Here is a 13,686-nt window from a genome sequence, read left to right as displayed (position 1 = left end):
GAGGACAGGAAACCGAAATGATTAGTTCACGACTCACTCAACTGTGCGTGCGTCCTCAGGTCCTCGTTCATTTTTCACTGACAGCCAGGCCGCTCAGGCTGTGTGACGAGCAGTAAGCACAACTGTTCGTTCATAGGCCTACGGATCGTTCATACGGATTGTACATTTGTCACGTGACAGGCAGCTCAGGCTGTGTGACGAGCAGTACGTTCGTTCTCGGCTCGGTCTCTCGTTCATTTGTCACGTGACAGCTACCTAGTCACTGTCGTGCTGTTAAACAATGGCAGAGAGGATACAGGATACAGTCACTTTATTGTGGTGTGTATTTGCTTTCCTAGGTTTTTCATATGGTTTTAATTGCTTGTGGCATTTTGTTTATTATGCTTTGTCAGCTGAAGCAAACCATGTTGCCTTCAGTGTTAAGTGTTTGAGAACCGCGGTCTTTTTTACAATGCCCACAAGAGGGCTACAGCGCCACCCACTGTAAAAATGAACGCAATGAACGAAATGACTCAAAAAAAGATTTGTTCAATTTACTGTTCGAGAGTAAAAGATCCAAGTCAGTAAAAACTTCCCAACACTAATTGTTTCAAGAATGACATTTGTTAGCATCACTCTGGTTCCCTCGTCAAAAAGCCATGGGATCTTGGATTATTGCGGAATATCAACTCTGTGGCTAACGCAAGTTTATGATACTTACAGATCAGCAAGATAATCTTCACAGATGAACACAACTTTTATGATTTTTTAAGTGTTTGTGAAATTGCCAGATGTTAAAAGCTAACATTTGGCTATCGACGTACTACAGTACGGTCGCATGACTTCACCATCACCACCACCAGTGTTACTACACTACTACTAGTGTACTACTACACTATACTGTACACACTTTGTGATAAGAGTTACATTTTTGCAATTATATGATTAGATTTATATAATGACTACATACCAGATGCAAAGATGGCGCCCATTCAAACCAAAGAGAACTGCTCTCCTAGCACACACATCAAAAAAGTTCTCTGGCTTCCGCCTCGACTTCCCGGTTATGCTGCCCATTGAATATGCTTAGTAGTTTCCACTGGCCCCGCCCACAAGTTCCTGGGGGAAAATGTTTTTTGGGGCCGCAGGGAAACATTTTGCTGCAATACCGTAAATGACCACCGGGCTAGATTGGAAGCTGGGCTGAGCGGCACCATCCGGGACCTGGAGTTTTCTGTTGGATGTTGGATTTTGGATTATTGCGGAAAATAAGCTCTGTGGCAAACACAAGTTTGTGATATTTGGCCTATGCGTGATCAGCAACAGAATCCTCACAGGTGAACACCACTTTTATGATTATTGAAACATGAATGAAATCAACAGACGTAAAAAGCTAACGTTAGGCTACCAAAGAACATCACTGCAGTCACATAACTTCAACATCACCACCACTAAGCATCTTACTACACTGTACTACACACACTTTGCCTTAAATTGATCAGTGTACAAGTTGTAAAGTTAGAGTTAGAATAATAGGCCTAAAGACGGACTAGTGAGTAGATGAGTCTTTGTGACATTGTGGGAGTGGAGCTGGACTCTCTGACGGGGGTGTCAGAGAGGAGGATGCTGTCCAAGTTACATGTCATCTTGGACAATGGCTCCCATCCACTCCATGACATGGTGGTCAGCCACAGGAGTACATTCAGTACTAGACTGATCCCACCAAGATACACCACAGAGCGCCACAGGAAATCATTCCTGCCTGTGGCCATCAAACTGCTCAGCTGCTCGCTCTGAGTGTCAGACACTGAGTCAATAGGACTCTGGACACTTTGTGTCCCTCTAATGTGCAATGACTAAGACAAATAATGTGCAATAACCCTTATTTCAACTGTAGCGTTTATTACACTGTATATATGGATATATTCTAGTAGAATGTACATTTCTAATATTTTTAATTGTTTTTATTATTCTTGCTTATATATTGTTTTTATTTTCTGCATATTTCTAAGACTTTTGAATGGGAGCAGCTGTAACGCAAGCAATTTCCCCTCGGGGATCAATATATTATCTCTGATTCTGATTCTGAAGTCTAACGTACCCGACAACTTCTGTAGTCTCACTAGTTAGCAACCGCAGCTTTTAATACACGTAAACGCTTTTTAATTCACATGTGGAGTATTTGCTGCCGTATTTTGTGTTGTAGAGTAAAACGTGACAATCTCTTAAGCTTGTATTAACCACAGACCTTACTTCAGTTAGTTAACTGAAAACCTGTTCAAAAATCCCATTGACTTTTGAGACGAGGGAACCGGAAGTGTAAACATACTGACTTATTTTCAGGTTAGGGGAGTAAAAGAAAGTCAGTTTAACATCTAAAGATTCAAATAAGTCTTATTATAATCGAAAACTTTTTATTCTAAATTAAAATATGTGAGAGAGAATAGCTGTGTTGTGTAGCTCATCCAAACCCCATCCAGCCGGGGGCGACAGCGTGCGCCTTCACACAGATTTGGCCTTCCTGTGTTGCCTTACAGCTGACAGGAGCTTGATCCTCGATGGATCAACCGGGAAACTTTGCAGCATTTTAGTGACACAACTTTGCTGCAGCGATAAATATCAGTCCCTGCATGCATCAGCCGGGTCCTGCCGGTCTGTCAGGCCTGTGCCGTGTCACCGACCATCTTTACCTCAGTAATGGCAGAGCCGCTAATGATCCCTCCCAGCTGACTCGGTGCAAGATAACCTGCATCGTGAACGTTACAGAGAGCAGCAGCCCTCCTCCTCCAGGGGTGGAGGAGTACATCCACATCCCGGTCTCTGACACCCCGGGGTCTCCTCTCTGCGATCACTTTGACGAGGTGTCAGATAAGATCCGGCTCACTGCGGAGCGCGGCGGCCGCACGTTGGTGCACTGCAACGCCGGTGTGAGCCGCTCCTCCGCCCTGTGCATGGCCCATCTGATGAAGCACCGCGGCGAGACCCTCCTGGAGGCCCACAGGTGGGTGAGGACCTGCCGGCCCATCGTGAGGCCGAACGAGGGCTTCTGGAAGCAGCTCATCCGGTATGAGATGGAGCTCCGTGGGTGCAACTCTGTCCGGATGGTGTCCTCCCCCATGGGAGACATACCAGACATTTATGAGGAGGAGGCCAGAAATATGATGCCGCTGTGAAAAGGGCAGGACTTTACTGTGGAGGGGTGTATGGGTTACATTAATGTGCTTCCTGAGTTGAATAAACTTTATTGTCCAAGATGACAGTGCAGTGAGAAAAGACTATACATGACCCTCAACATCTGAAATGATATCAGATATATTTTTCTATATTTGTGTAAACACATTATGAGTTAATTAATCAGGTTGGCTTTCGAACATCTACATTCTGGGGTTTGTTAGAAATTCTTGATTAAATTCCTTGTATGAGTTTAATGTTCTTTACATTTTCATTTTGTTGACTTGTTTTTTGAAAGCCTTTTTTACTGTGTTCTCTTTTGTTTTTACATGGTGAAAACAAATATCTGTATCTATTTGGAAGTTTCCGTATCTGCACATCAGAGAACATATACTCAGTATGTCTGTGACGAGCCAATATCAGCCAACTAATAAAGAGTTTAGCCTGCAATTTAAAACAAGCATATAAGCTGCTGATAAAGGTTACAATTTGTGACAAAACAATACATGATTGTTTAGTACACACCCCAACAATCATGATTTTAAGGTTTTTTTGGGGGGGCGATATCTGTATTAATCACAATATAACTGATTCACCATATCGTGCAGCCCTACAAGTATTATATGAATCATGATTTATCAGCCATTGGTACCATTTTTGTTTTTACTTTTGCTACACATCTACTGAGTGTTGTAAAATAGTATCTAAAAGTCATACTCGAGTAAAAGTAAAGATATCATGTTCAAATATTACTTTGGCAAAAGTAACCAATACAAATAGTACTTGAGTAAAAGTATTAAAGTATTAGATTTTAAATATATAAACAGTATTTGCCTTGTATATGTAGCTGAGTATAAGTATAGAAGAAAACAGAAATACAGTAAAATACAGCACATACCTCAATATTGTACTTTAGTAAATTTAATCAGTTACAGTCTAGCGCTGCTTTTACTTTAAGTAAATGATCTAAGAATTTTTTCTATAGGTTTCAGTTTTCCTTACAGGCCGTGAATCAGCTCAGCAGCTGTGAAAGTGCAGGCAGGCAGTCAGTTCAACTCATTTGAGGCTAGAAATTACAAAAAGCTTTTAATTTAGAATCAATACTCTTAATCGGTTCAGTACACACACATTTGTGCAATCATACATTTCAGGGACAGCAGGATTTTTTTTATGGACAGCCATTTTGTGAACAGAGTGAAATATCGTATTTATTAAGCAATATGGTCATTAAACATCTTGCAAACATGCTAATTTCATGCTAATTTCAGTCAAACTGCATGAACTAACAAACAAATTCTGCTGCTTATGTCACTCGTGAGAAAAAGCAAAGTATTGTATAAAAACACTGAAATTTCTTTGCAGATTCTAACATACAAAAATATATTTTCGGAGCACACTATGGACTTTTGATTCTGCCAAGAAACAAGTAGGTTATATTTCTTTTCCTTTTCAAGCAAAGTGCCTTCCATATATTCCGACAACTGTCCAGAGAAATACAGAGCTTATGCAGGAGACAGGCACAAAACCAGTATCACAGTAATATTCTTCACAATTTGGCACAAGTCTGTCATCTCTGAACTAAACACACACACACACATATCTACTCTAGAAGAAAGATTTAATCTACTGTTTAGTGGTCAAACTATCCCCACAGACAGGTTTTGTTTTTTTTCTAATAGTGCAGTCCGAACAGTCAAAACAAAACTTTACTTTTCAATGCAAAGTAGCAAGTGGCACAAGTTATTAATGTTCAACCAAAAGAGGAACCAGAGAACCAGGAAGGTGTTGGGCAGCCATACAGCATGCAGACAAACTTTAGATAACCAACATTTTAACAATGCCATTCATGCTACACAGACTCTTTTGCATTGATGATAACAAAATGTCAAATGACTAGTTCAACATTTTGTGAAATGTTTGTTTGCTTCTTTGCTGAGATTTGGATAAAGCGAGTGACCCCACTCTCATGGCTGTGCGCCAAATATGAAGCTATAGCACTTAGCAAGTTGCTAAAAATGCTTAAATGCTACACAATATATATGAAAACCCCTAACATATTACTTTTACAGCAGAGCCAGGCTTGCTGTTTCCCCATTTCCAGTCCTTATGCTAGGCTAGGCTAACCAGAAGCTTTACCAGAACGATATGAGGATATTAATCTTCTCATCCAACTCTCAGCAAGAAAAAGGCAAATAATCATGTTTTTCAAAATGTCAAGACTGCTGTAAGAACAAACATATCTGTTAAAGAAGACCTTCTTGTGCATGTAAAAGATCTTGAACGTGAAAAAGGTCAAATTCAACAACAGAAGCTCCTCTCTCCCACTGAAAACACTGCTCCTGAAACACCTTGTCAGTAGTCGCACCTTTAATTCCATGACTTTGTGACATCACATGACATCATCATGTCACACATTTCCACAATCCATGCTTAGTTTGGCATATAAGAATAGGTTTAGCACAGCCGCTCTGTTGTTGTTAGCGGTGCTGGTTCAGTCATGTTTGAGCTGACCAATCGGAGGAGACTAGGTATTCAGAAGGGGGGCCTTAAAGAGACAGGAGGTAAACAAAGTGTTTCAGACAGAGGGGGGATACAGTGCTGTAGCACTGTTTTTTAAGCACTAAGGCATGTAAACCTATAAAATTTTTGAAAATAAAATAATAAAATAAAATAAAATAAAATTGAAAATCAGCATAATATGTCTCCTTCAAAGTGTCAGTCTTTAACAAGTTAAAGTGGGTGAGCACTGTGCTAGCATATCATTTGGAAAATAACCGTTGCCATTACATTCATCTGGCCGATAACACCAGCAGAAACCCCACTGTGATCATTTTGTACATCTAAATGGACTCTTCATACATTATATCTCATAGACATTTAAAACAAGCTCAAAGAAAATGTACACAGCCAGTATTTTACAAAGATTCGGATGGCTTAATTAGGCATGCAGTGCAATCACTAATGCACCGTACAAACAAGTCTGGAATCCAAAAAGCTAATATTTTCATCTGCTACTGAAATATCCTGAGTCAGAACCTTCTGAAGGTACAAGGTTGCTTTTAAAAGTAGAATAACGACACGAGTGCAAAAACAGCATGCTTACTTTTACCTTCACTTCATTTCACTAATTCCCTCAATAAGGCAACAGTGTCATCTGCATAGTCACACAATAAGCATCTAAAAGGTACACAATGAAAGAAAGTCCATTTAACACAAGGTGAAATCAATGAGTCCACCAGGGAAATATCTGATGGCAGTATCCATTCGCCCTCTTCTCACACAGCCCCCAGTGTATTCAACTGCTCAAGGCAACAGCTTCAAGAGAACTTGAGATTACATCTGAAAGAAAATGGAGTGAATGAAAAAATAAAGTCACAAAATATTTAATGAAACTATAATTTCTGTTGTTCTTATATCAACAACTTACCCGCTGTTCCAGCTTCTTGTATTCACAAGTTTTAGGTCGCCGTGCGATCCTGGATTTCTTTCCTTCCAAAACAAAGGCAATTATCTGGGGAGAGACATATTAGTTTTCAACTGACTTACATCGTTCTATGAAGCTTGAAATCAACTGGTGACCTATAAGAGGCCCAAGCTAGAACTGAGAGACATCACAAAGGATAAATAACAAGCATATCTATCTGTGCTTAATATACACCACACAGTACTAGACAGTTAAAGGTGCAATATGTAAGAATTGGCTACCTGCTGAATTTGTACTCAAAACAAAGAGGGGGCAGCAGATAACCAGAGTAACTGCTAACTGTTGTTAACTCTAACTATAAATCAATCTTCTCATCTAACTCTCTGTAACAAAACAAAGACCATTCTTTTCATCCTCCTGTCGGGGCGAAAAAATGTACAAGCTGGCCACGTATAAGTGTTTTTGATGCTGCCACGAGTACTGAGAGGAGGGAGTTAAACTATGGTGCAGTTATTCCAGTGCACATAGTGGAGACCTGAACCAGTATTAAACAAAGGTCTGCAACATGACGAGCAGAGTAATTTCTGGGTTTCAAAAATTCCCATTTCTATCTTCATTTGGTGCAACAAGAATGCATAAACCACCTTTGCAACTCAAATCTGGGTCAGTGGAAACAGAGGAAACAGAGGAAGCATGCTTCAAAGAGGTATGACTGAAAATGAAAGGTCAAGTACCTTGCGCTTGTTGTGGTAAGTGATGTAAAGCACTGCCACCAGCACAGCTGCAGAGACAAGGTAGGCAAAGAAATGACTGCTCTCTGCCTCATCATTTATACCAGATGGGCCAACCTGACTCGTCTTTGTGTCTTTATGTATGGCTTTAGCTCCTTCTCCCTCTGTCTCTAACTTAGTGGCGCCCTCTCCCTCTGTCTTTACCTTAGTGGCACCGTCTCCCTCTGTCTTCACCTTAGTGGCGCCCTCTCCCTCTGTCTTTACCTCAGTGGCGCCCTCTCCCTCTGTCTTTACCTTAGTGGCGCCCTCTCCCTCTGTCTTTACCTCAGTGGCGCCCTCTCCCTCTGTCTTTACCTCAGTGGTGCCATCTCCCTCTGTCTTTACCTCAGTGGCGCCATCTCCCTCTGTCTTTACCTCAGTGGTGCCGTCTCCCTCTGTCTTTACCTTAGTGGCACCGTCTCCCTCTGTCTTCACCTTAGTGGCGCCATCTCCCTCTGTCTTTACCTCAGTGGTGCCCTCTCCCTCTGTCTTTACCTTAGTGGCGCCGTCTCCCTCTGTCTTCACCTTAGTGGCGCCATCTCCCTCTGTCTTTACCTCAGTGGTGCCCTCTCCCTCTGTCTTTACCTTAGTGGTGCCCTCTCCCTCTGTCTTTACCTTAGTGGCGCCCTCTCCCTCTGTCTTTACCGTAGGGGTGCCCTCTCCCTCTGTCTTTACCTTAGTGGTGCCCTCTCCCTCTGTCTTTACCTTAGTGGCGCCCTCTCCCTCTGTCTTTACCGTAGGGGTGCCCTCTCCCTCTGTCTTTAACTTAGGGGTGCCCTCTCCCTCTGTCTTTACCTTAGTGGCGCCCTCTCCCTCTGTCTTTACCTTAGTGGCGCCCTCTCCCTCTGTCTTTACCTTAGTGGCGCCCTCTCCCTCTGTCTTTACCTTAGTGGCGCCCTCTCCCTCTGTCTTTACCTTAGTGGCGCCCTCTCCCTCTGTCTTTACCTTAGTGGCGCCCTCTCCCTCTGTCTTTACCTCAGTGGCGCCGTCTCCCTCTGTCTTTACCTTAGTGGCGCCCTCTCCCTCTGTCTTTACCTCAGTGGCGCCGTCTCCCTCTGTCTTTACCTTAGTGGCGCCCTCTCCCTCTGTCTTCACCTTAGTGGCGCCCTCTCCCTCTGTCTTTACGTCAGTGGCGCCGTCTCCCTCTGTCTTTACGTCAGTGGCGCCGTCTCCCTCTGTCTTTACCTTAGTGGCGCCCTCTCCCTCTGTCTTCACCTTAGTGGCGCCCTCTCCCTCTGTCTTTACGTCAGTGGCACCGTCTCCCTCTGTCTTTACGTCAGTGGCACCGTCTCCCTCTGTCTTTACGTCAGTGACGCCCTCTCCCTCTGTCTTTACCTTAGTGGTGCCATCTCCCTCTGTCTTTACCTTAGTGGTGCCATCTCCCTCTGTCTTTACCTTAGTGGTGCCCTCTCCCTCTGTCTTTACCTTAGTGACGCCCTCTCCCTCTGTCTTTACCTTAGTGGCGCCCTCTCCCTCTGTCTTTACCTTAGTGGTGCCCTCTCCCTCTGTCTTTACCTCAGTGGCGCCCTCTCCCTCTGTCTTTACCTCAGTGGCACCGTCTCCCTCTGTCTTTACCTCAGTGGCGCCCTCTCCCTCTGTCTTTACCTCAGTGGCACCGTCTCCCTCTGCCCCTTTCCCACTGGTGCCCTTTTCCTGTGTCTTTTTCTCAGCGGCTACAGTGACGTCTCCATGGTTAATTTCTCCATTTGTCCCTGATTGATCATCCTCTGCGTTCACATCCTTAGTAGCAGGTACTTTTGCACTCTTATTGTTTGCACTGGATCCTGCTGGTTGACTGTTATCGTCCTGCAGACGTTTTGGTGCTGGAGCCCCTGTTAATAAAAAATGAAAATGTAGATTTAACCAGCAGAACACAGGGCATGGTGACAATAAAAAAAAAAAAACAGTGTCTCAAATAGCATCAAATAATAATTGCAGCCATTATGAGCTCTGCGTTGCTGACCTAGATACAATTGTTTGGTTGTCCTCATTATTTTTCTCCATTGTCTCTGCTGCAAACATTTGAATATTAGTTGGCACTGCTCGTCTGTTCTGTCGCACCTTGTTAGTAATCTCCTCTGTCTTCTTTCTGTCAGCTTTCCCAGCTTGATGAAATTAGCCAAGATGATTACCTTAGATGATCAGATTATATGCTGTAAAAAGCATAACGTAAAGGCCATAACGTTGAGGTCGAAGAAACAGCCTCCAAGCACTTGGAAAAATGACAACTATTTTGGTGTAAAGGTTGAACAAGAACAAGTGACACTAAAAATAATTGTAATTGCTGTTATTTATGAGATGTATCCTAAAACCAGAGGAGAGTGACACACGTAATGTTGAATCTAATCTAGATTTTATTTTGACTAAAACTTTTTTCATTTCATGTAAATTTTAGTTTTAGAGAGGGTAAAATTAAAATGTCAATTGAAGTTTAAAAAAGTGTGTATTTTCAATATTATGTTTGCTTTCTTATAATTGATGTTATTATTTTATGCTTTAAGAAGACAGCGGCAGCAGAGAGACGACAGGTAGTGAGAGGATAGACCCCACTGACCTTTGGTGCAGATCCAGATAAAAGGGATGAATCTAGGATTTTTTTCTGACTTTCTTTAACGTAGTAAGATAAAGTGTTTGTAGAAATAACAGTTGTATTTAGATGGTTGGTATCTATGAGTAAGTCTAAAAGAGGATTGTTGGGCCATGTCGGCGGTATGCTTTCTACTGAGTGCCATTCTAGTTTTCATTATCAATTAATTGTTTCTTCTATAAGATGTCAAAATATTGTGAAAATGCCCATCCCTTCTTCTGTCTAACCAATAGTACAAAACCCAGAGATTCTTCGTTTACTATCATAAATGAAAAAGAAAATCAGTAAATCATTACGTTTAAGAAGCTAGAACCAGCAAATGTTTGACATTTTTGCTTGAAAAATCTGACTAAAATAATTACTTGATGATCAAAATAGTTGGCATAGTAGAAAGCTTTTACTTAATTTAGCATTTACAGCTCCCCATAAGCAGGCATGCACAATACCTAGACAAGAGATCACCTATCTGAACTATTCCATCTAAATGGAATGCCGCTATCGTTAATTTTATCAATTACACCTGTGCTTTTTCTGCAATCACATGTCAAAATGTCTGCCTGTCTCTAAAAATGGCCTTAATTTGAAACTCCATTAAATAAAATGCAATCCAGGACAAAACAAGGTATAATTTCCGGAGTGTTTGTCTGGGAGTTTAATTAAACTGCTATATAGTCTGTTGTGTACACTGCACTTAACGGAAACTTAGAGACAACTGGGTTTGTAGACAAATATATGAAGAGCAGTAGATGTGGGATGGGGGTGTAGTGTCAGTAGTCCCAGGTCCTGAAACAGATGAATCTGCCTTCATATCAACCTGTAGTGTTTTGTTTTGTTATAAGTGTTTTTGATTGTGTAATGTTTGACTTTGAACATGAAAACTAAAACAAATAAATTGCTCCATTTAAATGGTAACTTACACTTTAAAGTGTGTTTACAGTTCTTGGGGAGGACTACTGCACATGTGAACAAGTAGTGTGAAGCCTTTAGTGGCTCCAGAGGAAGCTGCATGTACTGTGCTGAATTGCCTCCAGTGATGTCACTCAGTGGTTAAATTGCATTGTAGGTAATGTAGGCTCAAGGTGAAATCTCACATATGCAGTAGTACTCACCAGCAGTGTTGTAAAAAGTACACAAAACATGTATGTATGTATGTATGTATGTATGGGCTCTGATGTAACATTTTATCTGTAAATCTATAAAGTAACTAGTAACTTCTGTTATCAAATGTATACAGCAGAGTAAAAAGTACAACAATTGCTTCCAAAACACAGTGGAGTGTAAGTATACAGCGGCTGAAAATGGAAATACAAGTACAAAGTACAAGTACCTCACAACTCAGCTCATGTACAGTACTTGAGTACTTAGTTACGTCCCATCAATGCTGCCCAAGACATGCGTGTGTAAACACACTTCAATGTGTGAAATTGGTCAAAATGACCCTTTAATATAGTGGCTATGAACCGAGTTGAAGTCAAATAAAGAGCAAGATAGCATCAGCACACTCTACAGGCTTGACCAATTCCCCTCATTTCCATGACGTAACGTTGAATCAGAGTCATTAAACTGAGCTTCACTTGAAATCCACACCCCCTCTGCAGTGACTCTACACCCCCCAGAGAGCCACTGAGCTAACAGGTTTACACTAGTTACCGTTTAAACAGCAGCGACATGTGACGACATTTACAATATTTCAAGTTAGTGAACTAATAAAATGATACCAACCCAACAGCAGGTGAGAACAGGTGATATTTGTGGATAAATAACTAGCTAAACTAGCTAACAGGGACTGTGGGGGTGTCAGACTGATGACATAGGAAGCCAAAACGATACAACACTTCACCCACCTCTGACCGAGCAGCAGCAACTCACAAATACAATGAATATCAGGAAACATGCCCTCATTGTGTCCACACGACGACGAAAAGACGAGACAGATAAGTTTAATCTGTCGCTGCTTGGGGCTCACACCACAATCCGCGTTGACAAATGCGGGTCGACAGGTTGGAGGCTGTGACAAGCCCTGTTCCTGCTTCCGTGTACAAACCAGCCTGCTCTTCTTCTACACACTGAGACACAGGAGTGGACTCTACTGCCGCCTGGTGGCCGAGGGCGGACACTGCAGGCTGCTGATGCATCACACTGCTGCAGGGTTGTATTTGCCTGCAGCAGTGATGGAAAGTACCTAAGTATCTTTTGACCCAAGTGCTGTGCTTAAAGGAGAAGTTCAAAAACATGTAACAGCACTCCTCCTAAACAACTGAAGAAGCCGGGGACTCGTTTTAAATAATCCAAACATAAAGCGGTTTAAAATAGGAAGGCATAAAGACATGATATTCACAAGGTAGAGGGATGAAGAGGTTACTTACATGGGTTACTGTTTATTTATTGTTTATTTATTTATTTGGTTACTTCATAGTTATTCTTATTTTCTTATTATTATTATTATATTTACTCTATTCTACATTCATACATACTGTATTTTATACGCATAACCAGATATTGGATATTCTATAAATACAAAATATTATATTATATACTGTGTACTGTAAATCAAATATAATAATATACTCATATGCAAAAAGATAACTTTATGGTTAACATAAAAATGGTTGATAAAAATGTGTAAATAATGAATGTATGTTTGATAAGGATAGTATATCAGTAATTAATTTATATTTTTGCATGACAAAGATAAAAGATAATAGTATTAGTAATAGTATATGTTCAGACCATTGAGGAGGCTGGTTGATTATCATTCTATGACTTATGGAGAATGTAATTTTTTTTTTTTCTGTCTGTCTGCTTTGCTTTTTATTTATTTTCTGTTATTTGTTTTTTAAATATTATAAATGTCTGTCGTTTCTTTTTCTTAAAAACATTTCAAAATGTAATCGCCCGTGCAATGACTAGATCTTCTTCATGCTCCTCTCGTCAAACTTTATTCTCAATAGTTGTTACCACTCCAGCTGCCTTACACAACACATGTGGATTATCACTTTTCTTCACATGCATGTATACAGAATATCTGTTTGCTTGCTTAAGGCATGAATATGTGTTCATCACGCCTTCCTGTTCTGCAAACACATGTGACATTTCACTGACAACAATGCGATTACTAGGTAAATGTCTCACTGGTTAAAAAACGATGCTTAAAAAACAACACACTTGTCCTTTAAACTTTGATTATTAATAGATTTTTGACATTTTTAATTTAATATTGGCATATCAAACGAACAAGTGACATTTTCAAGTTTCAGTCATACGAATGCAAACAGTTGCTGACATTTTCCACAACCACAGTTAACAGTGAAATAACTATTTACTAAAGTTTAATTAACTATACATTCAGCATTTATAAATGGTTATTATCATAAGTGTTACAAAAAAAAACTGTAGCGGGTAGGAAAGAACTGTGTGAACTTTATTTTTCACAATTGTATTTATAGTAACAATTTAGATATGATGATAACAGCTTTGAAAGTCTGGAAGTTTTTGGTTTGGGTACCTTGAAAGTGCTTGAATTTTCCTCTTAAAAAGCTGTGATCTGGATTCACGTTGTACATTGAGTTTTCTGCCTGCATTGTACCTGTTATTGTTGTCAAGTGTTACCTAAAAAAAACCTTTCCTAACAATTTCACAGTGCTCCAGTCAGGTGTGACTAAACTTGTTAAACAAGGTGAACTCCTGACCCTGAAATCAAACCAACCCACCAACCAACCAACCAAGCAAGCAGACAAGCAACAAGATATCACCTT

The 13,686-nt window shown here is 40.8% G+C and overlaps 2 protein-coding genes across 16 annotated transcripts; one reads left to right on the top strand and one right to left on the bottom strand.

Annotated features, from left to right (window-relative positions):
* The first annotated feature begins 2,045 nt into the window (after window positions 1-2,045).
* On the top strand, window positions 2,046-3,507 carry LOC311261737 (dual specificity protein phosphatase 18-like). Its single transcript, XM_084360633.1, has one exon. It carries the CDS (start codon window positions 2,610-2,612, stop codon window positions 3,150-3,152), a length of 543 nt encoding a protein of 180 aa, XP_084216759.1. The 5' UTR covers window positions 2,046-2,609; the 3' UTR covers window positions 3,153-3,507.
* Window positions 3,508-4,217: 710 nt separating this feature from the next.
* Window positions 4,218-11,960, bottom strand: tgoln2 (trans-golgi network protein 2). 15 transcript variants are annotated; one of them, XM_084359421.1, is made up of 5 exons: window positions 11,776-11,960; window positions 7,540-9,176; window positions 7,309-7,509; window positions 6,578-6,661; window positions 4,218-6,489 (listed from the first exon to the last, which is right to left on the bottom strand). In XM_084359421.1, the coding sequence occupies exons 1-5, from the start codon at window positions 11,831-11,833 to the stop codon at window positions 6,484-6,486; spliced, it is 1,986 nt and encodes a 661-aa protein (XP_084215547.1). In that variant the 5' UTR covers window positions 11,834-11,960; the 3' UTR covers window positions 4,218-6,483. The 15 variants fall into 15 exon arrangements, with proteins under 15 accessions (XP_084215547.1, XP_084215549.1, XP_084215540.1 ...); XM_084359423.1 differs by having other exon boundaries at window positions 7,570-9,176; XM_084359414.1 differs by having other exon boundaries at window positions 7,660-9,176.
* Between the last annotated feature and the right edge of the window lie 1,726 nt (window positions 11,961-13,686).

This window comes from Pagrus pagrus (genome assembly GCF_965226575.1).
Source record: "Pagrus pagrus genome assembly, chromosome: 8".
NCBI classification, from domain to species: Eukaryota; Metazoa; Chordata; class Actinopteri; order Spariformes; family Sparidae; genus Pagrus; species Pagrus pagrus.
The sequence above is the reverse complement of the archived record's forward strand: the minus strand, read 5'-3'. Positions and strand labels throughout refer to the sequence as shown.

Bases quoted from the DNA above. Each gene is read 5' to 3' on its own strand.
- LOC311261737 (XM_084360633.1), top strand. From the start codon at position 2,610: ATGCATCAGCCGGGTCCTGCCGGTCTGTCAGGCCTGTGCCGTGTCACC.
- tgoln2 (XM_084359413.1), bottom strand. From the start codon at position 11,833: ATGAGGGCATGTTTCCTGATATTCATTGTATTTGTGAGTTGCTGCTGC. The intron at 9,177-11,775 runs GTGGGTGAAGTG...TTTTATTAACAG, and splicing joins TTGCTGCTGCTCGGTCAGAG to GGGCTCCAGCACCAAAACGT. The intron at 6,662-7,308 runs GTACTTGACCTT...GTCTCTCCCCAG, and splicing joins CTTACCACAACAAGCGCAAG to ATAATTGCCTTTGTTTTGGA.